Here is a 24,764-nt window from a genome sequence, read left to right on the forward strand (position 1 = left end):
TGGATTTTGAATATTTTGCACACATGCAAAAAGAGTGTTAAATAGCGCAATAATTTTTGGATTTTTTAAAAAGATTAAAAAATTTTTTTTAAGTAATCTCTACACCCAAGCTCACGCTCACAACCCTGAGATCAAGAGTCATGCGCTCCACCGACGGAGCCGGCCAGGTGCCCCTCATTTTTGGATGTTGATGAGACGTTGAAGTGATAACATTTGGGGCATATTGGGTTCAATCCGGTGGGCTATTAAAATGAATTTCACTTGTTTCTTTTTAGTTTCTTGGAATGTAGCTACTAGAATATTTAGAATTACATTTAGAGCTTGCATTGTATGTCTGCTGGGCAACCTAAGGGGAGGGAGACTATGAACAATTAACACATTAAATAAGCACATATAATGGTATGTTAGGAAGTGGTAATTTCTACGGAAAATAAAGAACGGGGTAAGAGAGTGTGTTTGCTTCCTGTTGCTTCTGTAACAAATTACCACAAACTTAGCAGGTCGAAAACCCCACAAATTTATTATCTTGCAGTTCTAAAGGTCAGAAGTTGAAAATAGTTCTTGGAGCCTAAAATCAAAGGCCCAGTCTTTGGAGATTCCAGGGGAAAAGCCGCTTCTTGTCTTTTGCAGCTTCTAGAAGGTGCCTGCTTTGGCTCCTGGCCACCTCACTCTGACCTCTGCTTGCAAACTCACATCTCTTTCTCTGACCGGGCCCCTCCTGCCTCCCTCTTAGAAGGACTCCTGAGATTCTAGTGGGCCACCAGGATGATCTAGACGAATCTCCCCATGTCAGGATCCTTAATTTAGTCACATATGTCAAGTCCCTTTGACCATGTAAGGTAACATAGTCACAGATTCTGGGGCATCGGAAGCGGACATCTTGGGGAGAACATTATTCTGCCCTCCACGGGGAGGGGAAAACCAGAGGTGGGTCTGTTCCTGGGAACCCCCCTCCTCCCTGCACCTAAGCCAACAGCGGTCAGAAGCTGGTGCGTCCTGGTGCCTCCGGAATCTTGCCCGCGGAGCAGGAGGGTTTGAGACCCCTCATCATCATTGGTCTCTGGGCACAGGGTCTCTTGCCCATGGTTCCTCAAAGGGCAGGCTGACCTGTGGGGAGGGACGGGAGCCTGGGTCAGAAAGGTAACGGGTCCAGCGCTCCCCTCCGCCCGGAGTCCGGAGGGACGATCACCTGGGCTTCGGTGTGGCCCTGTCTGTCCTGTCTGTGCAGCGTCCGCCTGCTGTGCCACTGGCGCAGGGAAGCGCGAGCCTCAGAGCTGAGCCCCTGGGGCGCGCGGCCCGCATCGGGCTGGTAGTGAGCGATGTGGTGCAGCGCCCCAAACCACGTGGTCAGGTAGTACCCGGCTAGGGACAGGAAGGGGTGGTCAGCGCAGCTCTCAGGCTACCCTGGTCGCCCGAGGTCTCACCGCAGTTTGTCCGCCTCCTCCCCGCTGCTGCAGGGCGAGGCTGTTGGGTCCTGGCGTTTCTGGGGTGGGAGCTCACCTTCTCCCCGTAGCTCGTCCGGATCCAACAGCTCCATGAGAAACTCCACGTCCAGCTGCGTCTCCCCAATGTGCGGACTCCAGATCAGTTCTTCGGTCAGCGCGGGCAGGAAGGCGTCGGCTCCCAGGGGCTCTGGCGGAGCGGGAGGACAGGCTCTGAGGTGGATGGGGACGTGCAGACGCCTGCCTCCGATCCCCAGGACCGCGGGTGCTGGCTGCCCTTCCACCTTGCTGTGCATGCAAACGCCTCTTACCAGATCCCCAGGCCCGCGTAGACGCCTCCGGCTAGAGCGTGCCCCCCTCTCCCCTCGACGTGCACACAGGCGCCTCCCACCCGGCTCCCGCCACCCTCAAGCCACCGCACATCCAGGTGGACGCGGGTAAACCTCCTTTACCTTGGTTCTCGCCCTGAGCCAGGCCCGCGTAAACGTCACTGCACACCGCCAGCAGCAGCGCCACCTTACGGCGTGGGGCGCAGGCGGCGTGGAGGTGCGCCAGGCGCGCGTGGATGCGACTCCGCAGGATGGGGGCGGGGCTCTGCCCCTCAAGCCCCGCCTCCTGGAGACCCAGAGGCCCCGCCCCCGCCCGTAGGGCTATTTGTCGCTGCCGCAGTCGGCGCAGTTCCTGGGCCCGGAGCGTGCGGAGTCGCGTCCACAGGGCAGGCTTCAGCGGCGCCAGCACCGCCCGGCACAAGGCCGCCTCCACCGCGGCGCCTGCGAGGGGTTGGCGTGGGTGAACGAAGGGCCGCCGGGCTGACCCCCTCCCCGGCGCCAAGCGCCACCCGTCCCTGGCTTCTGGCCACCCATAAGTGTAGACATGGGTGAGCGAACACGTGTGGAAGAGGGAGCCTGGGTGTGAACACGCGCGTGGGAGAGGGAGTGCGGCTGTCTCGCATGTGCGAGACGGAGCCCTGGTGAACGGAATAGGAGTTACTATATATAGGAAAAGCCGTGAGAGTGGCAAAGCGAACAGGTGCGCGGGGATGGAGAGAAAGAAGTTGGGTGTGGACACACGTTAGCGCCAAGAGATGGCAAAGGAGACCCCGAGTGGGGTCAGGGAATGGCCATAAATTCCTTCCCAGTTCTCCTTATTACCAAGATCGTCGTCCTTCTGGGGCACCCCAGGCCCCCTGCTCCCAAAAACAGCCCTGACATCGGGGTCCTTCGATAAGTGATCCTGGAGGTCAGTAAGGAGGTGCCGCACATCCTGAAGCAGCTCTGTGGCCGGGTCCCCAGGCCTGTGGGGGCCTCTGGCATTTGAGGTGAGGCGCGCCCTAAGGCCCTGGAACTGCCTGGCCACATAGCTGCCCCGGGCCCGGGCCAGAGCCTGGATGTGTAGGGTGAGCACATCCTCAGGGCCATTCTCTTCATCTTTGTAGTCGTCCTCATTCTCATCCTCGTCCTCGTCCTCGTTCTCCCTCTCTTTCTCCTCCACCAGGCTGGCCAGAGTTGGCCCAGGATGGTGTACTTCTGGGCTGAGTGGGCCTTCAACCCAGGAGACCCGGTGAGGGGCGGGGTTCCTGGGGGCTGGATGTGAGGAGAGAGTTGGGCCCCACAGAACAGTGGCCGTGGCTCCCTCGTCCCTCGGGGGCCCAGGGCCCTGTCCAGCCCAGCGAACCTGAACTGTGTCTTTCTGCAGTTTCTGGAGGTGTCTCCGGCGGGATCTGCTCCATCCCCCACCCTCTGTGGGTCTCCAGGTAGAGTTTGTTCACCATGGAGAGCACCGTCTCAGAGGTGTTGAGGTGGACACTGCCAGTCAGTGGAGGACCTGGGGACCAGCATAACCGAGGTGTCCCAGATGTCCGAGGAGCCAGCCCTGCTTCTTTCAGGGGACCGGGAGACTTAATTCCCAGCCTCATTACTGGCTTGGCCCCTGGCCCCTTGTCACTCAGGCCCAGGAGTCAAGCCTCCCACAGATCCCTCACCCCCATTTCATTCTTCCTCAAACCCAGTAGTCTGGTCCCTGAAGGGCCATCCTACTGGACCAAGGAGCCTGGAAAGTAGCTTCCCCCTCCCTTAGGGAACCATCCCTCACCTGCGTGTTTGTCTCCAGGCCTTAGAGTGGGAGGGGGCAAGAGCAGGGTTCTGGGCAAAACATCCCTGGGAAAAGATAAGGGGCAGCTGCAGTGTGGGTGGGATGTATTAGGGATGGATCCCCCTTAGACCTTTTGATGGGTGACCTGTACCTGCTGGCTGATAGGAAGGCCAGGAGATGGGGCAGGTCTGGCATGCAGAGGTTTGAATATTCCAGAGACACACCTGGGGGTAGGGGGCAACAAGGGGCGAGGAAGAAAAGTTGAGGGGTGGCAGCCTCATCTTCCCTGGGACTCTGTCTTCCTCAGGATCAGAAAATACCTTCAAAACAGGAAAATTTCTACCCTTTATAATCCCCATCTTTTCCTGTGTCTGTATGTTTGCATCCCACTTATGGCACCAAATAGCATTTGGGAGATATTTTGGAAGCAAAGCTGATTAAATTTGCTGTGGGCTGGAATCTAGGGGGTAGGCTCCTCACCTCCAGGAAGCTTCTGGATCTGGTAGGTGTGGACTTCTCCTGGTGAAGCTCCTGTCCTCAACACCAGGACCTGGTTGGGGTCATGTCCTGTGACCAAGAAGCTCTGAAGGGCAGGGGAGCGTGGAGGCAAAGGTCATCTTTTATTTTTTTTTAAGTTTTATTTAAGTAATCTCTACACCCAATGTGGGGCTCAAACTCACAACCCTGAGATCAAGAGTGGCCTGCTTTACCAACTGAGCCAGACAGGCACCCCGAGGCAAAGGTCATCTTGCAGGGGATTGTGCAAATCTCTGTTAACTTTTGCCTGCCTGGCATCCATTTCCCTTATTTTGGATTCCACACCTCAAATTTCCTTTAAAGAAACCCACTCCCTCCCTTAGTCCCTGTGGGTGGGACTAACTCCCTCCAAGCTCTAGGGATGGTCCCTGTGACCTGACCTAGTCAATAGGATGAGAGTATTTTCTCACCACACTGATTGGTTCAGAGATGGGCATGTGAATCAAGCTCAGCCAATGGAAATCTTCCACAAGATTTTTGCTGGAGCTCTTTATAAGGAAGCCTCTTTTTACACGGGGATTGCTAAGCTTGTGGGATGTGGCCACGGGCTGGGGACAGCCATCTCTGCCACCACAAGGACAGAGCCCCCTTATCTGGATAGTTGCCTTATCCAAGTCCATCCCCATTCCTTGCAGAACTGCAGCCTTGTTCTGGCATAATCTGCCCAGATGGAGAAGACGGATGATGATGTAGGCAGTGTTTCTCACCTCTGGGTTTATAACTCCCAGGTGAGCTTTAAAAAAGTATTGCCACCCGGGTCCCATCCATATATTTTAAGTCAAGTGTGAGGGCTTTTGGTTTTCCTGGTGCAATTGGTGGCTTCCTTTCCTTTTTTCGCCTGCCTTGAGCACACACGTGTGCTTGGACCTGGGGTGGCCACTGGGCAATCATGAGGGGAGTCCAAGGGAATGGCAGAGAAGCTGGCCTTGATGTCACTAGGGCTGCTGGACCCGGGCCTGCGGCTGCCTTTCTGCATGTGTCAGAAGGATAAATGCCTATCTGCCTAACTACTGTAGAATGGGAGTTTGTTCCTTGGGCTTTCCCCACGGTTGAACAAAGCCAAGAAATGGGATGAGGAGAAATTTATAAGCTGTCTAATGCTCAGGACCCAGACATTCCTGCAATTCCCTTCACATCTGGGTTTGTTTCAGTCATTGGAATCAGTAAGTAGCCTTATTGGTTTGCCCGGCTTGTGGGGTTTGTCACCAGGAACCAGCAGAGTCCTGCCTGGCCCACGGTGTCTCGGGGAGGGTCAGGGAAGGTCGCTGGCTGTGAGTACTCACCCCTGGTGGCCGCAGCTCAAGAAGGGCTTCTGCGTCTCGAGTGCCCAGCTCTGGGACCTGCCACACCCCCCACGTCCTCCACAGGCGAAGGAGCGGCTCTGGGGTCCCAAGGACCCCTACGGGGGTCTCACCTGCTCCATTCAGCTGTGATGGAACCCATCTGGGACAAGGAGGGGCCCAGGAGACCCGGGGTTAGAGGTGGGCAGTTAGACACTGAGGCAGGGTCAAAGGGGCAGGAAGGGGAAGTCCAGGGATGAGATGGGATTCGGGGTCTTCTGGGGGGTGGGCATTGGATGGAAGGGGATTCTGAAGCCCAGGGAGGAGTTGGAGACCCGAGCCCCGGCAGCCCTCACCTCTCCCCGTTGATGGGGCCTGCAGAGGCCTCGTCCTCCGACCGGGCCATCCTCAGGATACGGGAGGCCAGCACGCCATGGTCTGGCCTCTGGCAGGGAGGAAGATAAGGCTCAAGGTGGCTCCAACCCAGCGGTGATAGTCAATGTATTTACAACCAATATAGCAGAAACCCTGACCAGTCAGAACGGACCCAGGGCCCCTTGCTGTGACAGGTGTTCATTCTTTAGTCACCCGGATGGTGGGGCGATCTGGGGGTCCCAGGAGGGAGGCCAGTGTGTCTTGGGGGGGGAAGGGAGGACCCAAACTGACAGCTATTTACTGTGTGGCACAGAAAGATTTCAGCTTTTGACAACTGGCGCTGCCAAGTCCAGACGTGGACCAGCTGAGGAGCAGCCTTTGCCCAAGCCCGCGCCCAGACATGAGTGCAGCCCGCAGGAGGCACCCTGTCAGTGTGACCTATCTTCTGCAATGTCCCCTCTTCCTCCATTCCCAGGCCACAGGGGGCCCTCAAATATTCCCTCCCCAACATTTTATTAGGGACATTTTCAAACATCCAGAAAGCCAGAATTTTGGAGGGAACATCCTACACCCGCTACCGAGATGCTATTGCTGGCATTTTCTGTTCTGCTTTATACCACATCTGTCCCTCTGTCCACTGGACTTCCACTCTTCAGCGGGTGTGTGGTCCCAGCTAGTGGGAGTTATCACTCCAGGTGGGCATGTTTGAATATTTCCCCTGCAGCAGTGCCAGGAGTAGGACCCCTGGGTCTGTTCATCTGTGCACTGAATACTTCCTAAGAACAGGCCCAGACAGTGCCCTGGGGAAACGGGGGTGGACAGAACAGGCCCCTGCCCTCTGGGGGGGTAACAAACAGGCTAACGAACAGCTAAACAGATCAATCAGCCTGCTGACCAGAAACCCGGGGTTTTAGGAAGGGTGGGGACAGCGAGCAGGTGCCCTGTCCAGAGCAGGCAGGAAGGGTGGGGCAGGGAGGCAGATGCTCGCCTGGGCAGCCGGTGGTGCTGGACAGCGCGGGATGGGGGCAGGAGCCTGATACCAAAGGGAGGCAGTGGGGGGTGACGATGCCAGCCGCTAGGTCCCTGGGGACCCCTACCTGTTCTCGGAGGGGAGGCCTGGAGTAGCAGGAAGTGAAAGTGTTCCTCGTAGAGAGAGGAAGCTGGGCGGGCGGGGGGGGGGGGGGAAGAGGCGGGGCTGGGGGGGTAATCTGAAATCAACCTTCCTCTCTTTCGGGGGCTCGGGCCTTAGGTGACTGGGCTTTGGAGGAAGGAACTCTGGCAGTCTGGGAGTCCGGGGGCAGGGGGGGGGGGGAAGAGCCGCGGGGCACTCTCGAAGCCCCCAGAGTCCCGTCAACACCCTTGGCTGTCTCTAGTAAGAGCCTGGAGGGGTTCTTGGTTCCCCTAGCCCCCTCCCTCCAGCTGCTTCCCTGTGTGCCCACAGAAAGGAACAGGGAGGCCAGACAGCTGATGGTTAGTTGTTTTTGTTTTTAATTTGTCTCCAATAAGCAACATTATGTGCCCCTCCCAGCAGGGGAAGCGGGTCCCAAGGGAAGGGGTCCAGCACCCTCTCTGGGGGTAGGAGGCACAGACTCGGGAGGCCTTCAGGCTCAGCTCCCCGCAGAGTGTGTTATGTTTGGAGGGCCCACACTCCACCCAGGGTACATTAGACTTGGCCAACTTGGCCACAGGCCCCTAGGAGCGGTAGAGAGCACGGGGGCGGGGGGGGGGGGTGGCGGACCTGGGGAGCCCTGAGGAGGCCTGGGGCGCCTGTCCAGAAGTTAGGAGTTTAGAGGCAGCCCTGGCCCTGGGAGCAGTTAGAGATTAGGGGAGGTTGACCCCCGTCCCCACGGGTAGTTAGAGACTGCGGGCTGTTACAAACGGGCTGCCCAGGCCTCGGCCCCTGGGTGCTGTTAGAGATTTGCCAGGGTCAGGGAGCTGGGACCCCAGTTTTGAGAGGGGGGGGTTAAGAGACTGGGGCAACGTTCTGAGCTCCCCAGACAAAAGCTGCAAGTTAGAGGGGCCAGGGCTGGCAGGGGCTCTGCTGTCCGCTGGGCGTCCTGCCCGGGAGCCACAGCTGTCACTGGGGCTTCTCTCCCTCCGTGCTCCTGGCCTCTTCCTTGGCAGGAGGTGGAGACTTCCTGGGGGAAGCGGAAGTGTTGGGGTTGGGGCTCCCTGACCCTGCCTGGGCATCTATGTTGGCATGCTCCTTCCGGACAAGGTCCTCCAGCTCCTTCTGCAGGGGACAAGTTCGCAGAGGTCAGAGGTCACCATGCACCATGGGGTCAGAGGACCCGTAGTGCAGGAGTCTAGGGATGGGGCTCCGGGTAGGCCAGGGTGGCCCAGACTCCTTACCTTCCAGCCGAGGAGGTCAGCAAGGGCCAGGCAGCCCTGGTCACAGTCACCCAGCCAGGCCACGTCCCTGTGGGTGGGAGAGCCAGAGCTCCCAGGCTTGTCCCAGGCCTCTTCCCGCTCTTCCCGGTCTGCGTGCCTTCACGCCCTCCCTCCCACCTCAGCTGTGACCCGCGCAGGCCCAGGACTCACCGGTAGGCCTTCTTGGAGTCGAAGTCCATGCCTCCTCCGAGGCCCATCATCATCCCCAGGAAAGGGTCAGTCTGTGGGGGAGAGGGGAGCTTAGAACACAGACCCTGGAGCCAAATGGCTTGGGTGTGTTCCTTGCTCTGTGACTTTGCTCAAGTGACCTGGCTTCCCGGAACCTCAGTTTCCTTATCTGTAGAGTGGGGACAATCACCAAACCGCACCTAGCATTGTACTTTCAGTGGGTGAATACTTAGAAAGTGCTTAGGGGGCGCCTGGCCGGCTCAGTTGGTACAGAGTGTGACTCTTAATCTCAGGGTCATGAGTTCAAGCCCCATGTTGGGTGTGGAGTCTACTTAAAATTAAAAAAAATACAAAATAAAATAAAGCAAACAAAAAAGGTGCTTAGAACAGCGTCTGGCACATGGAATGCTCAAGGAACCATCCCTCCCCAGGGTTGAGGGAGTGAGGCCACCTCGGGAAAAGAGCCAAAAGCAGGAGTGGGCGCCTCCCGACGCTGGGCTGCAGGCCCGGGTCTCGCTCGTCCCAATTCTTCCCTCGCACAAAGCACACCATTCCTGTGCGTGTCACTTTGAGCTGGGGTTCTGTTCCTTGCTCACAAGGGTCCCAGGTGACCCAGCGGCCTATAGAATCAGAGTCCAGGTGACCTGGAATCTGACCCCTCTGGATTCTAGAACTCCTGGTTCTGAGCTGGGGGGGGGTCCCCACTTTCCTAGGAAGCCAGTGAAAGGGAATGTGGGACCCCTGTGAGGAGGAGGGGGAGGGAAAATCAGAGGGGGGCCCACATAAAAGCCAACTCACCTGCCCAGTCTTCTCCTTGTTGATGAGCAGACGCGGGGTGGAGAGGGGTGCCCTGGGGGATGGCGAGCTCAGTGGTGAGGACCTGGCCTGGCCAGTGCCCCGCCCCCCCGTCCCAACCCCCAACCTACTTGCTGATGAGGGAGGCGAAGGGCTGCACCTGCAGGGAGGTGCCCATGATGATGAGGAGATCCACCTTCAGGAAGTCCTATGAACGGGGGCGGCCGGGTGAGGGCTCCAGAGGCTCGGCGGGGGCTGGGCTGCCTCCCCCCACACCCCAGCCGCAGCTAGTTGGGGAAGCCACCTGCCCCCCCGCAGGGCCCTGGCTGCCCCCACGTGGGGAAGCGCAGTGCAGGGCGACTTACTGACTGCATGCAGGAGAAGAACCTCGCTGGGAGGTTCTCACCGAAGAACACGATGTCTGAGACAGATGGACAGACAGACACAGAGACAGAAAGAGAAGGTGAAACGGGAGGCAGAGGCAGGGTCACAGAGAGAGAGGCCAGGCAGGAGCAGAAGGCAGACCCGAGGGCTGGGGTGGGAGCCATGGTGCAGTGGGGACAGATCCGGGGCACTGTCAGGGAGGGAGGGTGGCCTCCCTGGGAAAGGGCTTGTGGAGGGGTCGGGGGGGGTCCCAGCCCAAATCCATCTGGGTTGGTCCCTGGCCCTGAGGCTCACCAGGCTTCACCACGCTGTGGCATTTCTCACACTTGGGAGTCACCTCGGAGAAGATCTTCTCTGGGCGTGGGGAAGGGGAAGGGAGAGAAGGAGGTAAGCGACTCGGGGCTGGGGTCTGGGGCTGCAGCCAGCCTTCACTGTCCACAAACACACCTCAGCCGCTGGAGAGCCTCCTGGGATGTTTGCCCTGCTCACCCTTCTTAGAGAGCTGCCCCCCCATCTCCCCCCATCCCCTAGGATTCCAGGGGTGGCTCCGAGCGCCAGGGTGCGGCTATTGCCTTAAAGAAAAACCACGGAACAGATGAAGGAGCAGACGCTTGCCCTTTGCAGGGGCACCTGGATCCCACCAACTCCCGACCTGGGCAATAAAGCTCTCCCAGCGGGTCTGGGGGGGCAGCTCTATTTTTGTCTTGGGTGAGAGGTCTGGTGAGTCCCAGGCCTGGTGACCAAGAGAGGGGAGACTATGGAAACGATCCTGGGATGGGGATACACCCTCAGGCCCAGCTGCTTCCCACCCTCGGGTTCTGGGACAGACACCTCCACACACACACACACACAATGTGCGCACACACAATCCAGCCTTATGACAATCATGCTCCTTATTACTCACTGATTAAGGAGGCCTGAGAAGCATTCTGTCATTTGCAACCAACCCACAAAACCCTAGCTTATTTGTTCGACTAGTCCTTCATTCCTTCGACACACATTTACAGAGCCCCATTGTGAGGTCTGTAACGCACTTGAAAACATTTCGGCATTGACAGCATAAGATGTGGGGGCTGCGTGTGCTATCGCTGTACGTGACATGTAAGGGGTGGCATTCACTGTCCACTACCCCAGCTGCACGCACTTGAGCTATTCTGGAAGCCTTGCCCCAGCGGCAGTCAGCTGGCATCCTAGCAGAAAGGCCACCCTCCAGAGGCCCAGCCACAAATGCCGCAGCTGTCCCTGTCTCACAAGGACACCAGAGGCTTTGTGAAGTCAGCATAAAGAATGTCACAAATGGCTTGCGAGGGGTGAAGTGCGTGGCTTCTGGGCAGCACAAAGGATGTCAGACAAGGCTCTCACTGGCATTCGAGAAATGTGGACTGGCTGACGTTTCCCCTCCCCCCTTTACTGGACACTCTGCCCTTCCGTGAACTGGGACGCTGACTTTAACAAGCCCTGTTGTGTGCACCCCTAGGGACAGCCCCAGCCCTTGTCCCTAACCAGGCCTGTGTCCAGCTTCACATTCCACGGAACCTGACTCACGGGTCATTGGACCTTGGGCCGCTAGCCCAGTCCTGTCCAGTATGGTGGTCCCGGCCACGTGTGGCTTTTAACATCTAAATTACTAAAAATGATGTAAAATTACAAATTCGGAACCTTGGTACCACTGTTCACATCGGCGGGTGCCTGAGGGCCACATGTGGCGGTGGCCGCCGTACTGGACAGCGCACACATGGATTCGAATGTCGTTGCGTTTGCGCTCATGGGCCCCTCGCAGGACGAAGAGCTGGGGCCTCACGACTTCACAGAACAGACCGCGTGACCATCTGGCGGCTTCTGTGCCAACACGCGGCTCTGCGCGTGGCTGAATTGGGCGTGGAGCTTGCTTCCGTCGTAACCCGCCTGTGAGGTGGTGTTGGGAGCAACGAAACCCCACTGCCGCCTCAGATCTCGGGGGGCTGCTGCTACCTGCTAAAACAGCCCCAGGTGCCCACCGCACGGAGCCCCTGTTCTTGGCGCTGAGGAGCAGGCAGCGGGCAGGAGGCCGGGCCTCGTGGAGGCCCTCCCGCCTCACCTTTCATCCAGCTGAGCGTGTACTCCCGTCGGCAGAGGGGGCTGGTGCAGTGCGAGGTGTGGAAGGTGCCGTGGGCCTCCACCAGGTCCTCGCTCTCCAGCCCTGCCACTCGCTCCAGCGTGTCTATGTTCTGCAGGGAGAGACGGAGGGAAGCGGCTCAGGAGTGAGACACACCTGCCTCGAGAGCAGAAGGCAGAGCCGGACGCCGCAAAGAGAAGCAAATGGGACCGAGGGAGAAGGAAGGGAAGAGAAGCAAGGGGCAGGGTGTGCCTGTAAACTCCTCTGCTCGTTCTCGGGGGGCCGCCGAAGTGTAAAAGTTGCAGATGCTTAAAGATGGGGCCCAAATTCATACGTCTGTGAGCCCAGGCCCACTGCCACCATCAGCCCAGACGGAGTGTTTCTGCACAGTGAGGCCACTTTGTTTCCATTTTCAGAAAATTTGTTTTTGTTAGGACCACACGACGTTAGTGCCACTGCCAGAAATGTGTCGGCATTGATGGACAAGCCTACAATGGCTCTGTTGTAAACAGAGCGCCCTCAGATGTGGCGTCCTTGTGCAGTACCCAACCTGCACAGCTGTATGTGGCAGCCCTGGCTGAGCAGTAACAGAAATCAGTGAATCGGGAGGGTTTATTTGGTTTTAATCACTGTTTTCCTAATCAGCAATCGGGTTTCTCACTGTGGTCTGTTTCACAGACGGCACATTAACTGGCATTCTTTTAAAACATGGATATACTCCTCATTAAACCAGCAAGACTATTCTTCCCTTCCACATAGACATATGTGCTCTCTCATTTTTCTTCAAGCACGCAGCCCCTCGGGAGCAGCTTTTCTTTGCCCGTGAGGAATGCTGCAGAGGCAGGTGCTGACAGAGCCCGCAGCACACGGCCAGATGCCACCCCAAGACGGCCGGTCACGTGCTGCCCACAGCTGACCCGGCACCGTCTCCCCGAGACTCCATGCACAACCAAAAGGGTTCTCTTCAAGGGCAGACGGCCCCAACCACTCTCTCCGCTCCCTGCCAGCAACCAGCTCGTTCCCCAAACGTGCAGACAAGAGCCACTGTTTCCAGGCTCTCCGCAGCTTTTCCCCTCCCCCCGCATTAGTTTTGCCTTTGTTACTTGACTCAGTCTATGGCCTCCCTCACACGCTTGAGTAAGCGGTGTGCGCGCAAATAATTAAATAGCGTGTAAAAGAACTTCTGTCAGCACCTGCCTCTGTTGTTCTGAGCCACTTCTGAGAGAGAAACCCCCCATGAGAAAAGAATGGGGCTGTCCTATATGTCCTGATATTGAAGGGATCCCTCCGGAGGTTAAAGGCACAGGAGAACAAAGGCTGTAGGAAAACTATATATGAAGGTGGGCATTTGTTTGCCTCAGTATAGAATATTTTTTTTAAAAGATTTTATTTATTTATTTAACAGAGATAGAGACAGTCAGCGAGAGAGGGAACACAAGCAGGGGGAGTGGGAGAGGAAGAAGCAGGCTCATAGCGGAGGAGCCTGATGTGAGGCTTGATCCCATAATGCCGGGATCACGCCCTGAGCCAAAGGCAGACGCTTAACCGCTGTGCCACCCAGGCGCCCCCAGTACAGAATATTTTTAAAGATGATCCAAGGGGCGCCTGGGTGGCTCATGGGTTAAGCGTCTGCCTTCGGCTCAGGTCGTGATCCCAGCGCCCTGGGATCGAGTCCCACATCAGACTCCCTGCTCAGCGGGGAGCCTGCTTCTCCCTCACTCTCTGCAGTTCCTCCTGCTCGAGCTGTCAAATAAATACATAAAATCTTAAAAAAATAATAAAGGTGATAGGAGAAGCCAGCGACAGCAGTGGTTGCTAGGGAGGGAAGCTGGGGAGTACGGCCCCAGGACGCCCTCTCCTAAAGGACAGGTGGTGATGAACGCCTGATGGTATACAGCCAGTGACATGTGGCCTGGGTGTGGGGCAGCAAGCAGGGCACGGTGAGGGTGGGAAGCGGCTATCCCACTCCAGCCCAGCGCTCACCGCCCCGCCCCACTGCCTGGGGAGAAGGGGGCAGCCAGCTCTTCTCAATCTGCAGAAAGAGCCTGAAGTCCGGATTTTCAACTGAAATCTCGCTTTTTCAACCTTGGCTCCCTTTTTGTTTCAAAACACTGTGTCCCCCTGATGGACACAAAGGCAACAGCAGCTCTGAAAAAGCATGAAGTTGGGGGCGCCTGGCTGGTTCCCTCAGTGGAGCGTGTGACTGCTGATCTTGCGGTTGGGAGTTCGAGTCCCACGTTGGGTGAAGAGATTACTTATGAATAAAATCTTAAGAAGAGGGGCGCCTGGGTGGCTCAGTTGTTAAGCGTCTGCCTTCGGCTCAGGGCCTGATTCCAGGGTCCTGGGATCGAGCCCCACATCAGGCTCCTCCGCTAGGAGCCTGCTTCTTCCTCTCCCACTCCCCCTGCTTGTGTTCCCTCTCTCGCTGGCTGTCTCTCTCTCTCTCTCTGTCAGGTAGGTAAATAAAATCTTTAAAAAAAAAAAATCTTAAGAAGGAAGGAAGGAAGGGCGGGCAGGAAGCTGCTATGTGGGTGTGGATGTGGGGGGGTCTTCCATACAGGAAGCTAAGTGAGGGAAAGCCAAGTACAAGCCTTTTGTGTAGGGTAAATGCCATGAATATATTTAAAGGGACTATAAGCTGCTTTGCTGTGGAGATCACAGGGCCTTGAGCGAACAGGGCAACTGCTCTCGGGTTTGAATGGAGACTTGTATCTGGAGATGAAAAGAGCTACCATACATAGCTCCAAAAGTGCAACATCATCACAATCCGGAAAGAGGCGAAGACAGTGTGTTCCAGAAAACTGGGTCAGTGACTCAAGAAGTGGCTGAGGTTGACGGAGAGGCTGTGACAAGTTTGAAGAAAACAAAACAAAACGGTCTCTTGAAACGCGAGAGTGGAACATTTGGTTTTTTTTTTCCACGTTTGTCTGTTTTCTGTAATCGGCCGTTTTGCTGATGTTTGTACAGTTAAATCCACGCGGTCACTATGGCCGGTAGGGGAGACGCGCCTGCACCTTTCCCACGGACCCTGGAGCGAGCAGCCCGCCCACTCCGCCTCCCAAGCAGATTCGGAACCGCATGCTTCTCCCCTCATCAAGCCCCGCCCTGGGCCAGCCTCCATCCTCATCTACTCCGACTGTCACAGCAGCCTCCTCCTCAGTCTCTGCACCCCCTCCTCACTGCCCCCAGTTGCCCCTGACATGCAGCCAGATAGGGACCCCTGGGTCAGGTCATGTCCCACCCGGCTCGGAGCCCTCCTGTGGCTCCCTCTCACTCAGCCCTTCCTGTGGCCCCAAGATCCCACATGGTCGGCTCTGGCCCCTCCCTGAGCTCGCCTCCTCTGTTCTCTCCCACTGTCCTCTCTGCTCACTAGGATCCAGCTTCTCGAACATGCCAAATACAGTCGCACACCTCAGGACCTTTGCCCTGGCGGTTCCCTTTGCCTGGAACACACTCTCCCCCAGATGATCCCGTGGCTCCCTCCCTTCCTCCCTAAAAGTCTCTGTCTAAATGCATCCTTCCCAGTGAGGCCTTCCTTGGTATCTGTTGACAACAGCACTCCCCCCCGCAACACTTCTAATTCCCTTTCCAGCTTAATCGTGCTCCACAGACGTCAGGACACCCTAGCTGTGCTTCCCGCCTGTCCTGTCCACTGTCTCTCCCCACAGCAGACTGTCAGCTCTAGGAGGGCAGGGACATGGCTGCCAGCAAGGAGGACCTGGCGCGGGGTCTGCACTCCATAACACTCGGGACAGAAGATGACGACGCAGGGCCGTGGTGCGGATTTCATGAAATCATGCACAGGGGAGCCCTTGGCTTGGAGTGAGCTGTTTGTATCATGTCTGAGCCACGTCCCATGGGTAAAATGGGCTCTGGGAAGAAAGGTCAGCTTTATCCTGGGCGGGGACTCCTCCTTTCCCAGCTGTCCTTTCCCAGGCTGCCACTGCCAGTCCTAGGGAGGAGGAGCTCCTGTCCCCGGTTGAGAAATCTGGACTTAAAAGAAATTCATCCTCCCCCTGGTGGCAGCTTCCCAGGCTGGCAGGCTCCAAATTGCCAGGTGTGGGAAGAAAATATTAGCACGCCCATTTATAGTCAAGTATTCTCTCTCTCTTTTATAATTTTGGGTTCTGAGGTATCATTTTTGTAAAAGATTGATTCATTTATTTTAGAGAGAGAGAGAGAGTGAACGAGCACACAGGGAGGGGAAGGGCAGAGGCAGACGGAGAGAAAGAATCTCAAGCCGACTGTCCTCTGAGCGCGGAGCCTGACGTGGGGCTGGATCTCACGACCCCGAGATCATGCCCTGAGCCGAAATCAAGAGTCGGGCCCTCGGGGCGCCTGGGTGGCATAGCGGTTAAGCGTCTGCCTTCGGCTCAGGGCGTGATCCCGGCGTTGTGGGATCGAGCCCCACATCAGGCTCCTCCGCTATGAGCCTGCTTCTTCCTCTCCCACTCCCCCTGCTTGTGTTCCCTCTCTCGCTGGCTGTCTCTATCTCTGTCAAATGAATAAATGAATAAAATCTTTAAAAAAAAAAAAAAAGAGTCGGGCCCTCAACCGACTGAGCCACCCAGGTGCCCCCTGAGGGATCATTTATAGCCCGATATCGCTGTCACTGACCCTGTGTAATTTCAATACGTACTCACACGCATTCGTAAAACATATACTCATAAAACAAAGGCAGGGGAGCAGACGGTGTTTACAGTGAGGGGTGCGACGTGCCAAAAACGTCTTGCTGGCTAGTCCAGAAGCCCACGGCGTGAGCCGTCCTTGCCAGAGAGCCCCCGGGCAAGGCCCTCCGCTGGGCACCTGACACGCAGGAGCCACGGCCCACGGCACAGGCGGGGCCTTTGTGCAGATTCTAAAAAGACACCCCTTCCTTAAGACTCGCCGTCTGCCAGGCGGAAAGCGGTCACAGCGTAGGGACTTGGTCAGATCCAGCCACTCCGCGGCCATCTGCTGAGAACCCTGACCAAACAGGGACTCCAACGCCGCCAATGGTGGCCCCTCAGACGTGAGGTCCTTTCCCGCCGCGCACGGGATGGTGCTGAGAGGAGCTCCCTGCCCCGTCCCCACACACCTGAAGGGCAAAGCTGTTCTGGCCGCTGCTTTACAGAAGGGGAAACTGAGGCTGAGGGGGGCAGGTCACGCGGCAAAGTCAGCAGCCCGCGGCCAGCCGGCCCTCTTCCCCGCCCCCCGGCAGCGCCCACGGCCCCTACCTGCCCCTACCTGCGTGTAGCAGCGCAGCAGCAGTCCCTTCTCCTTCAGCAGGCGGATGAAGTAGTGACAGACCGTCGGCTGCAGGGGGGCAAGCGGGACGATGCCAATCGTGACAGGGCCCGTCTGCCACACATCGCCGCGTGCCAGGAACTGTTCCAGGCACTCTGGCCGTCTTACCTCAGGGAGTCGTCACACTGGCCTTGGGGGCATCACTATGCCCGCTTCCCCATTTCACAGATGGGGAAACTGAGGCTGAAGGTCACAAGAGCAGGCAACGAGGGACCAGGGGGTGGACCCTGGCAGCCTGGAGCCCATGTCCTTAATGACCACGTGACATTTGTCTGCAGGGCCCCAGGGGAAGCCTTTCCCATGCCTGCTGTCCCCCAAGCTTTCCTGTCCCCGCCTCCGGGAAAAAGAGCTCACCTTGAACTGCCCAGGATAGAGTTCCTTGGCGAGAGCAAAGAAGGGCTCTGGGTGTTTCTGTGGGAGAGAGAACCGGAGGGCAGAGGGGCACCCAGATGCCCCTGGTGAGTTGAGAGCTGGAGTCAGGCGATCCCATCCCCTCATCATTACAGACATTCCTGCCTGGGGAGCCCATACCTTGAAGTAGCCAATCTCAAAGATGGCCTCCGGGTAGGGAAGATGGTACTTCTCTAGGTTGGCGTAGAGGCCCGTGGATGGGGAGCGGAAGTCAGGGATGCCGGCGGCTGGGGGAGGAGGGGCGGGGAGCAATGCGTCAGGGACCTCGGCCCCATCTATACTCCATCAACTGCCCCCCACCAAGGGCCCAGACGTGGCTCCCCCCAATCCCCGGAAGGGGGTCTCCCAACGTGGCAGTGGCTACTGGGGCGGGGCGGAGTGGCACTTACACGTGGAGATCCCGGCTCCCACCAAACAGATGACCCTGCGACCTGGAGGAGAGGAGTTTCTGCATCACGTGACAGTACACTCAGCCCCAGAAGGACAGCACCCATCACAGCCCCGAACGCTGTTTCCTCAGTGCCAGGCCCCATGGCTGGCCTTTCAGATGCATGCATGGTCTTCCCAATCATCTCAAGGTGGGCGGTGTTAACAGCCACACTTTACAGATGAGGAAACCAAGGCTCAGACAGAGGAAGGATCACACAGTCAACTGGTGACAGAGCCAGCGTGGGGACGAGGAATCTACTGTTTCAAATTATATCAACTTGGACAGATTTGAGAAAAGGCCACTTGGAGAGACGTTTCCCCTCCTTACTAGATCTAAAAAAAAAAAAAAAAAAAAAGCATGAGCTCTTAGTGAGAAGGCTGGGGGCAGCGGTGGGGGTCCCCCCAGAAGAGCTACAGGTTATTGTAAAAATCTCTGGCCACGCCTCACCTTTTGGACACAATCTTGAATGACCATCTATTTCTAGCATGTTCCTTCAGCATATTCCTTTCGTCTATAATCAAACACATATCAGCCACCAGAAGTCTGACAGTTTTCTGGGGAAGACCAAAGTTTGCCCCTCTTGGGCCTCAGCCAGTGAGCAGCAGGTCGCTAAGGGGGTTTCAGATGCTGGCTCTCCTGCTCACCAGTGGGGTGGGGGAGGGACCTTGGTTCAGACCTCCCCTCTAGGCTTCAGCTTCCTGCTGTCAAATGGGCACAATTATAGTGCTGACGTCACGGGGCTGTGGAGAGAGTGAATTCATCTGTGCAGAGCTTAGATCGGGGCCTGGCGCTGAGCAAACACCATGTATGTGTCTGCTGTTATTCTCTGAGGCATGGACCTCTTGAGACCCAGGATTTGCACGCGTATAAGCACTTCGTTCCCCCGCTTTCTCCTGGCTTTCAGAAAAGAAGATGGGAAGGTGTGATAGGAGTTGAATCATTTCACAAACACATGGGGCCGTGCAGAAATAGCCTCATTGCCCCATCAGCTGCTGGCGGGACCCTGGCATCTGCCCATCAGCTGATGGCCAGGCGCAAGTGTGCGGCCCGTGAACCAGGGACCTCTGGGGTGTCCTGTGTGAAGGAGGACAGCAAGGGAGACGAAGCCCTTGGCTTTGTCTCAGGGAGGCCATGGGACCAGGCCCAGCTGGACCTCCCTGGGGCCACGTGGGAGGGAGCACATACTCTGGATTCAGGGGAGGTCCTGACTGCCTCTTGCCAGCTGTGCGACCCTGCACCGAGTCACAACCTCTCTGTGCCTGCGCGTCCTCCTCTGTCCAGATCACTCCTATAGGGACCTCACAGGTACAATGTGAAGATCAAAAGAGAGGACACCTATCAAGAGCCTAGCCGCGTGCCTGGCAAATGGTGAGGGCTCAGTTAACTGTTCTTCGCTGTGCCCCTCACAGGCAGCCTCATGAGCCACCTGTCCCAAAACCCAAGTGCGGGAGGACGGAAGGAACCAGAGCTTTGTGGCCATCGCCTGTGTTCTCTTTGGGGAGGAGATGTCTGCACACAGTTGCCAGGCCCGGCCCGGCAGAGGGAGGCTCAGGGCAGCAAGCCTGGACGCCCGAGCAGGGAGCCGGCAGCAGCTGGAGGACAGGGAAACGGGAGAAGACGTCCTCAACAAAAGGCTGTTCAGGACCCTCAAAGGGTCGATTGTTCTAGTTGAGGACTGCCGAGGGCCCGGTTTCTCAGACTCTGGTGACCTCAAGTTACAGCAAGAAATCGAAATGACATGGTGACCTAGTGAAGAGGCACCGACATAGCACCCCGGAACACACTTCCTGTAATAGTCATCCCAGGGCACAAGGCTCGAGCTCTGCTCCGGCCCTCTTCCCGGCATTTCCGGCTCTAGTCAAGTGTTGCACCCCTAAGGACCCTAGGGGGTAATTACTATTGGTACGGTCTTCAGTCTGTCAAACAGCCTGGCCAATCAGCAATGGAGGGCGTGACCCACGTCTGGCCAATCAGAGACATGATGATTGGTTTGCGGTAGGCATGTGACCCAACCTGGCCCCATTGGGAGCCCATCTCTGCCCTTTCCCTTCAACCCCTGGAAGGAGGTACTAGGCTGGTGGAACTGGCACCTGGTACTGCCAGGAGCCCCCTCTACCTTCACACAGAAATGCAGCGCCTGAGGGGGTTAAGATTCTTGACAACACGAAAGCCTCTGAATCCAGCCATGCTTAATGCCGGATTTTCGTTAGAGAGTCAATACTCCCTTTTTGGCCTAAGCTGGTTGGAGTTGGGTTTCTTGTTACTTGGAAGCGAAAGGTGGGGCTGAGAAGTCACTCGGGGCCAGGAGTGGGCAAGTGGCGCAAAGCAGGGCGAGGACTTACAGCGCTCGCTCTGCATATAGCGGGTCACCCCTTCCAGGGTCAGTTCGTCCAGCAGACGCTCCTTCTGGGTGCCCAGGCCCAGTGTCTGGGAGAAGAAATTCCGCAGGAAGTCCACTGGCCAAAAGGCAGAGAGAGAACAGCAGGGTGGGCGTTCAGTCGGGGTGCACAGGGGCCCCAGCCAGCCCTGGGATCCCCCACCCTCCCACAACCAGGGACCTCTAGGCACTGGCATGGCACCCAATATTGCATACTTTGAATGTCACCCTCAGTGGAGGGGAGGGGTAGCAACTACATCCCTGCCCTAAACCGCTCCCCCAGAACCCCACTCCCAGGAAAGATACTCACTCTCTGCTTCTCCGCCAGCCGCTCCTTCCTCAGTGTCTGAATCTGAGTCCTGGAAGGGGTAGGGGTGGGGTGACCAGGCCCCAGAAGTGGGGTTAGGGAGGGAGGAGGGGGGAGGGTGGCACCCGGGTTTGGGGGGAAAGGCTCTGGCTGGGAGTGGGCCCAAGGAAGAGAGGGGCAGCCGGGGGTGAGCGTGCGTGGGCTCTGGGGTGGGCTGCATGGGTGGGACACCTGGTCCTGCTGCTCCCGAGGAGCATGAGTTCTTTGCGGTTCTGAGTCTGACGCTCCTCATCTTGGAAATGTCAGAGGAAGTGGTGCTGCCTCAGAGGGCTACCTGACATGAAGCATTAACCTATGGGAACCGTCGGGGTAAGCGTGCAGGAAGTGCTGACACTGCCCGGTGCCCCACGTCCTTGCCTGGCATCCCCTCCTATCCCCTGTAGCGTGGGCCTGCCCCCCTCCTCACCAAAGTCACTCCTGCGAACAATGCCAGTGGAAACGCCTAGTCTTCACCCTGGGGCCATCAGCCCTCCTGTCTGAAGCCTCGGACTCCATCTCTCCAACCCCTCCGCGTCATTATCTACTCCTCCCCTCAGCCAGGCTCCCAGACTGCAGGTCTGAGACTCTGTCCTGGGCCCCCCTACTTCCTCTCTCCACCTTTCCTGGGCGAGTTGCCTCATCTGTGCCAATGGTCTTGGCCTAGGCATTGATAATGCCACCCCCTAGTTCCCAGATCCGGGGTTCCCTCAGCCTCCTGGATGCCTCCCAAAGTAAGTGACCCCTGGCCTTCCTCACCCACCACATCTCAAACTGGCCTTAGCATCTCTCCTAAACCTGCCCCTCCTGCTAGGCCCATCTCAGTGTGGCTTCTGTCCCCCAGTCTTTATCTCCCTCACCTGCCCTCCCGCCATTATGCGTCCCCTCCCAAGGGCTCTACATGGTCCAGCCTGTCCTCCCTCTGTGGGCCCTGTCCTGGCCTCCTCCCTAAGCTCCCAGCCTCAGCCTCCACCTCTGATGGACTCTACTGCCCTCTGGGTGATGCCCTGGCAGTGTCAGCCCACCCCGCCCTCTGCTCCAAGGGCCCCTCTCGCTGGCTTCTCCAGTCTAACCATCCAATCACCAACAGGTATGGATGGAGTCGCCATGATGTCAGCTCCAAGATGGCGAGGATTTTTCGTGTTTTCTAGTGGACACCTAGCACCGAGAACAGGGTCTGGCCCCTGGCAGGAGCTCCAGAATTATCCACCACTGAACGAATAGGTACTTGCTATGCGCTGCACCAGGGCTGGGCCCTGCAATGGACCTCACAAAAACACATTCTGACCAATGCGCTCTCCTGCTTAAAGCCCCTCCGATGACCCCCTCCCCCATCATTCTCTGTTCTGGTTTCAAGCCTTTTTGAATAGGAAGGGCCCTTCCAAACATATTTAAATTTTTTTTATTGCTTTTCCATAAGCTTTGCAAAAACTTTGACCATGAGACCAGGTGTGACTTGAGGTGCTGGCCTCTAGCTTCCTCACCCACCCCGTCACAATAACCACTATTAACAGTACAGTGGTAATGACTCTACATTTTTTCTCTTGGGGCGCCTGGGTGGCTCAGTTGGTTAAGCTTCTGCCTTCAGCTCGGGTCATGATCTAAGGGTCCTGGGATCGAGCCCCACATCAGACTCCCTGCTCAGTGGGGAGTCTGCTTCTCCCTCTCCCCCTGCTCCTGCTTGAGCGCATTCTCTTTCTCTCTCTCTCTCTTTCTCTCTCTCTCTCATGCTCCCTAATAAATAAATGAAATCTTTAAAAAAGCTTTAAATTTTTTTTCTCCGCACATAAAACTCATTCATTTTCCAGAAATGGGTCATGCCACGATACAACACTGCACCTTGCATTTTCTGCAGAACAATACACTACAGATGCACCTCTCCTTTAAAAAAGCTACATAGTGTTGCATTGTAAGGATGAGCCATAGTTCATTTAACCCGCCTACTGACAGCCACTTGGGCTGTTTCCAGTGTTGCCCTATCACAGACAATGCTGCAATTTACATCCTCGACTCTCTCTTTCTGGGACTGAGGATCCCTTTTTAATGTTAAACCTTTCTCGGTGACAGTGGCTGGGCCCCGGGAGCCAGGCTAGGGAGAAGGCCCAGACTGACAGGAAGCTTTCAGACCCTCCGCATGGCCCCTGGCATGCATCTGTAAGGTGCATTCATCTCAGCTTCTGCGCTGTCCTACATCTGCACAGCGATCTCTGGGGGGTTGGCATTCTTTCAGGCTGCAGACAGTGAGGCTCTGTGGCAGGACTCGAGGGCCCTGCCCAGCATGTGGGAGCAACTTGGCTTAAGGGGGAGCTAGGGGTGCTGGGGCGCCTTCAAGTCTCTATGAGGTGCCTGGCTACCTCTTCCTGAAGTTTCTAGAAGGCAACCTGCAGGGTGTCGTGGGTTGCAAAGCAGTCCCTGCTCTTCTAGCAGGGGGACGGGGGGGGGGGGCAGAGGACAAGTTACGTAACAGCTCTGCCTCAGATTCCTCGTCTGTAAAATGGCCCCAGTAGGCCTTGCCCCCCCCCCCCCAAGAGATTCTGGGAAGATGAAATGAAATGATGTACACAGAGGCCTGAGCAGAGTACCTGGCTGGAATAAGTACTCAATAAATGCTAACCTCGGCTACAATTAGCTAACCACCCCCAGCCACCGGCTACTGACCACATCACACCCTTCGTGCCCCCCAGTCTTTGCACAAGCTGTACACTCTGTGTGGAACGCCATTTCTCACCCCGCCTAAGAAAATTCTAAGTCATTCTTCACTTACTGTGAGGAGTCTGCACCTCAATCTGACTCCTAGGCTAGCCTATGGATTCGCCAAGGGAACGGACCGGCTGGAGTGTCTGTGACCCCACAGAGTTTACTCTGCCTTGAGCTACTCTCATAATCACTCTGGAGGGTCATTTCTAATCACTTGTCCATGAGATCTGTGCGTTCAGGGACCAAATCCGATGCCCGTCTCTTCCATGCCCAGTATCAATGAGGTTCAGAAAGGAGAGGGGGAGGGAGCAAGGAAACAGAAAAGTTTGGGAGAGCAGGCCTGGAGTTGAGGCTGCACACCTTTCTCTGACAGTCCCCAGAATCCACCATTCCCCAGGAGGCTGAACCAGGAGTTGGGGCGAGGGTCTGGGGCAGTGAGCTGAGGGCCCTGGGGTAACTCTCTCCCCTCTGTCACCTCCCCCCAGTGTGGGGTGCGGGAACAAGTCCATCTCTCTCCTTCCCTCCACCCTTCCCCAAATCTCACCTGGGCCTCCTGCACCTTCCCTGCCTGGGTCTCCAGAGGGTCAGAGGCTGGGGGAGGAGGGGGAGCAGACGTGGTTACAGCGGGGGGCATGGTTAAGTGGGACTGAAAGGCTTCAAAGCAAAGGGGCAGGGGGCAAGAAGACCCATCAAGCTAATTACAGTGGGGTGGGAGGTGGGGGTAAAAGTGGAGTAGAGGGAGGGAGGGGATGGGGAAAAGCAGACCTTATTAGAGTAGACAGTGTTGTCAGGAGAAGTGCTTAGCGAGGGACAAGGAGGCTGGGGCGGGAAGGTTTAGGAGAGGGAGGAGAAAGCAAAAACATACAGGGCATGGAGGAAGACTTAGAAGCGAAGAAAGAAATAGTAGTGTGTGTGTGTGTGTGTGTGTGCGCGCGTGCGCGCGTGTGTGCAGGAAGGGTTAGGTTCACTAACAGAGGGAAGTTCAAAAATGAACAGAGGAGATAAGAAAATACTCTGAGTAGAGACGGGTTTAGAAGAGGAGATGCAGTGGGGATGGCATGGTTAGGAGGGGCACAGGAACTAGAGATAAGAGGTAGAAGGGGGCACCAGGGGTCCCCTAGCATCCTACAGTTCCCCCTAACAACCAGGTACCCTTAGCAACCGGGTCAGCGGCAACCTAAGTCCTTAGCAACGAGGGTCCTCAGCAACCAAGGTGCGAAAAACACGCGATCATTAGGAACTTGGGGGACATGGCAAACGGACCCTTAAAAGCTCGCGACCCAGAAACCCACCAACCTAGCAAGATGGATCACTTAGCAATGACCCCCACTCCCGCCCCGAATCCCACTCCCCACCATGCAGCCCCACTCTCCAGCCCCACCATGCCCGTCCTCGGGCCCCGGGGCCTGCAGCCCTCAGTCAGGCCCCGGCGCGGCCCGACCCTCCCACCGGAGCCCCCGACTCACGGTCCGGCTCGGCCATGGGCGCGGGGCGGGGGCCCTCGGGGCTGTCACCGACTGCTCTGTCCCGTGACGGCACCGGAAACAGGAGGGGGCAGAGATAGGGCAAAGAACTACAACTCCCAGCAGTCATCGAGGATGCATACAGGCTTTCTCACAGCGCCCGGCGAGCGACGCTCTTAGGTTAGGAGGACACGCGAGT

The 24,764-nt window shown here is 57.0% G+C and overlaps 2 protein-coding genes across 5 annotated transcripts; both read right to left on the reverse strand.

Moving 5' to 3' along the window:
- Positions 1–493: 493 nt before the first annotated feature.
- On the reverse strand, positions 494–6,890 carry RINL (Ras and Rab interactor like). Of its 2 annotated transcripts, XM_045785743.2 has the most exons (12): positions 6,823–6,890; positions 5,707–5,795; positions 5,354–5,513; positions 4,014–4,116; positions 3,685–3,757; positions 3,534–3,598; positions 3,117–3,266; positions 2,594–3,025; positions 1,895–2,212; positions 1,501–1,632; positions 1,190–1,362; positions 494–1,107 (listed from the first exon to the last, which is right to left on the reverse strand). In XM_045785743.2, exons 2-12 carry the CDS (start codon positions 5,754–5,756, stop codon positions 1,051–1,053), a joined length of 1,713 nt encoding a protein of 570 aa, XP_045641699.2. In that variant the 5' UTR covers positions 5,757–5,795; positions 6,823–6,890; the 3' UTR covers positions 494–1,050. The 2 variants fall into 2 exon arrangements, with proteins under 2 accessions (XP_045641699.2, XP_045641708.2); XM_045785752.2 differs by lacking the exon at positions 1,190–1,362.
- Positions 6,891–7,195: 305 nt separating this feature from the next.
- On the reverse strand, positions 7,196–24,724 carry SIRT2 (sirtuin 2). Of its 3 annotated transcripts, none has more exons than XM_045785736.2 (16): positions 24,569–24,724; positions 23,647–23,693; positions 20,373–20,421; positions 20,028–20,141; positions 17,645–17,686; positions 17,376–17,482; positions 17,199–17,255; positions 16,785–16,853; positions 11,541–11,670; positions 9,758–9,817; positions 9,445–9,500; positions 9,211–9,287; positions 9,083–9,134; positions 8,267–8,337; positions 8,078–8,144; positions 7,196–7,958 (listed from the first exon to the last, which is right to left on the reverse strand). In XM_045785736.2, the coding sequence occupies exons 1-16, from the start codon at positions 24,693–24,695 to the stop codon at positions 7,803–7,805; spliced, it is 1,281 nt and encodes a 426-aa protein (XP_045641692.1). In that variant the 5' UTR covers positions 24,696–24,724; the 3' UTR covers positions 7,196–7,802. The 3 variants fall into 3 exon arrangements, with proteins under 3 accessions (XP_045641692.1, XP_045641695.1, XP_087726883.1); XM_045785739.2 differs by lacking the exon at positions 23,647–23,693 and adding an exon at positions 20,601–20,721 and having other exon boundaries at positions 24,569–24,653; XM_087870757.1 differs by lacking the exon at positions 16,785–16,853.
- Positions 24,725–24,764: the final 40 nt, after the last annotated feature.

The sequence above is a fragment of the Ursus americanus genome, chromosome 21 (genome assembly GCF_024610735.1).
Source record: "Ursus americanus isolate L20-20 chromosome 21, mUrsAme1.1.p, whole genome shotgun sequence".
In the NCBI taxonomy this organism is placed as follows: domain Eukaryota; kingdom Metazoa; phylum Chordata; class Mammalia; order Carnivora; family Ursidae; genus Ursus; species Ursus americanus.

Excerpts from the sequence above, each read along its gene's own strand:
- SIRT2 (XM_045785736.2), bottom strand. The coding sequence starts at position 24,695 with ATGACTGCTGGGAGTTGTAGTTCTTTGCCCTATCTCTGCCCCCTCCTG. Across the intron at positions 20,422-23,646 it reads GGAAGGTGCAGGAGGCCCAG|GACTCAGATTCAGACACTGA; the intron begins GTGAGATTTGGG and ends TACCCCTTCCAG. Across the intron at positions 8,145-8,266 it reads GACTCCAAGAAGGCCTACCG|GGACGTGGCCTGGCTGGGTG; the intron begins GTGAGTCCTGGG and ends TCCCACCCACAG.
- RINL (XM_045785743.2), bottom strand. The coding sequence starts at position 5,756 with ATGGCCCGGTCGGAGGACGAGGCCTCTGCAGGCCCCATCAACGGGGAG. Across the intron at positions 3,758-4,013 it reads GATCCAGAAGCTTCCTGGAG|GTGTGTCTCTGGAATATTCA; the intron begins GTGAGGAGCCTA and ends CCCTACCCCCAG. Across the intron at positions 3,026-3,116 it reads TGCAGAAAGACACAGTTCAG|CCCCCAGGAACCCCGCCCCT; the intron begins GTTCGCTGGGCT and ends CCTCACATCCAG.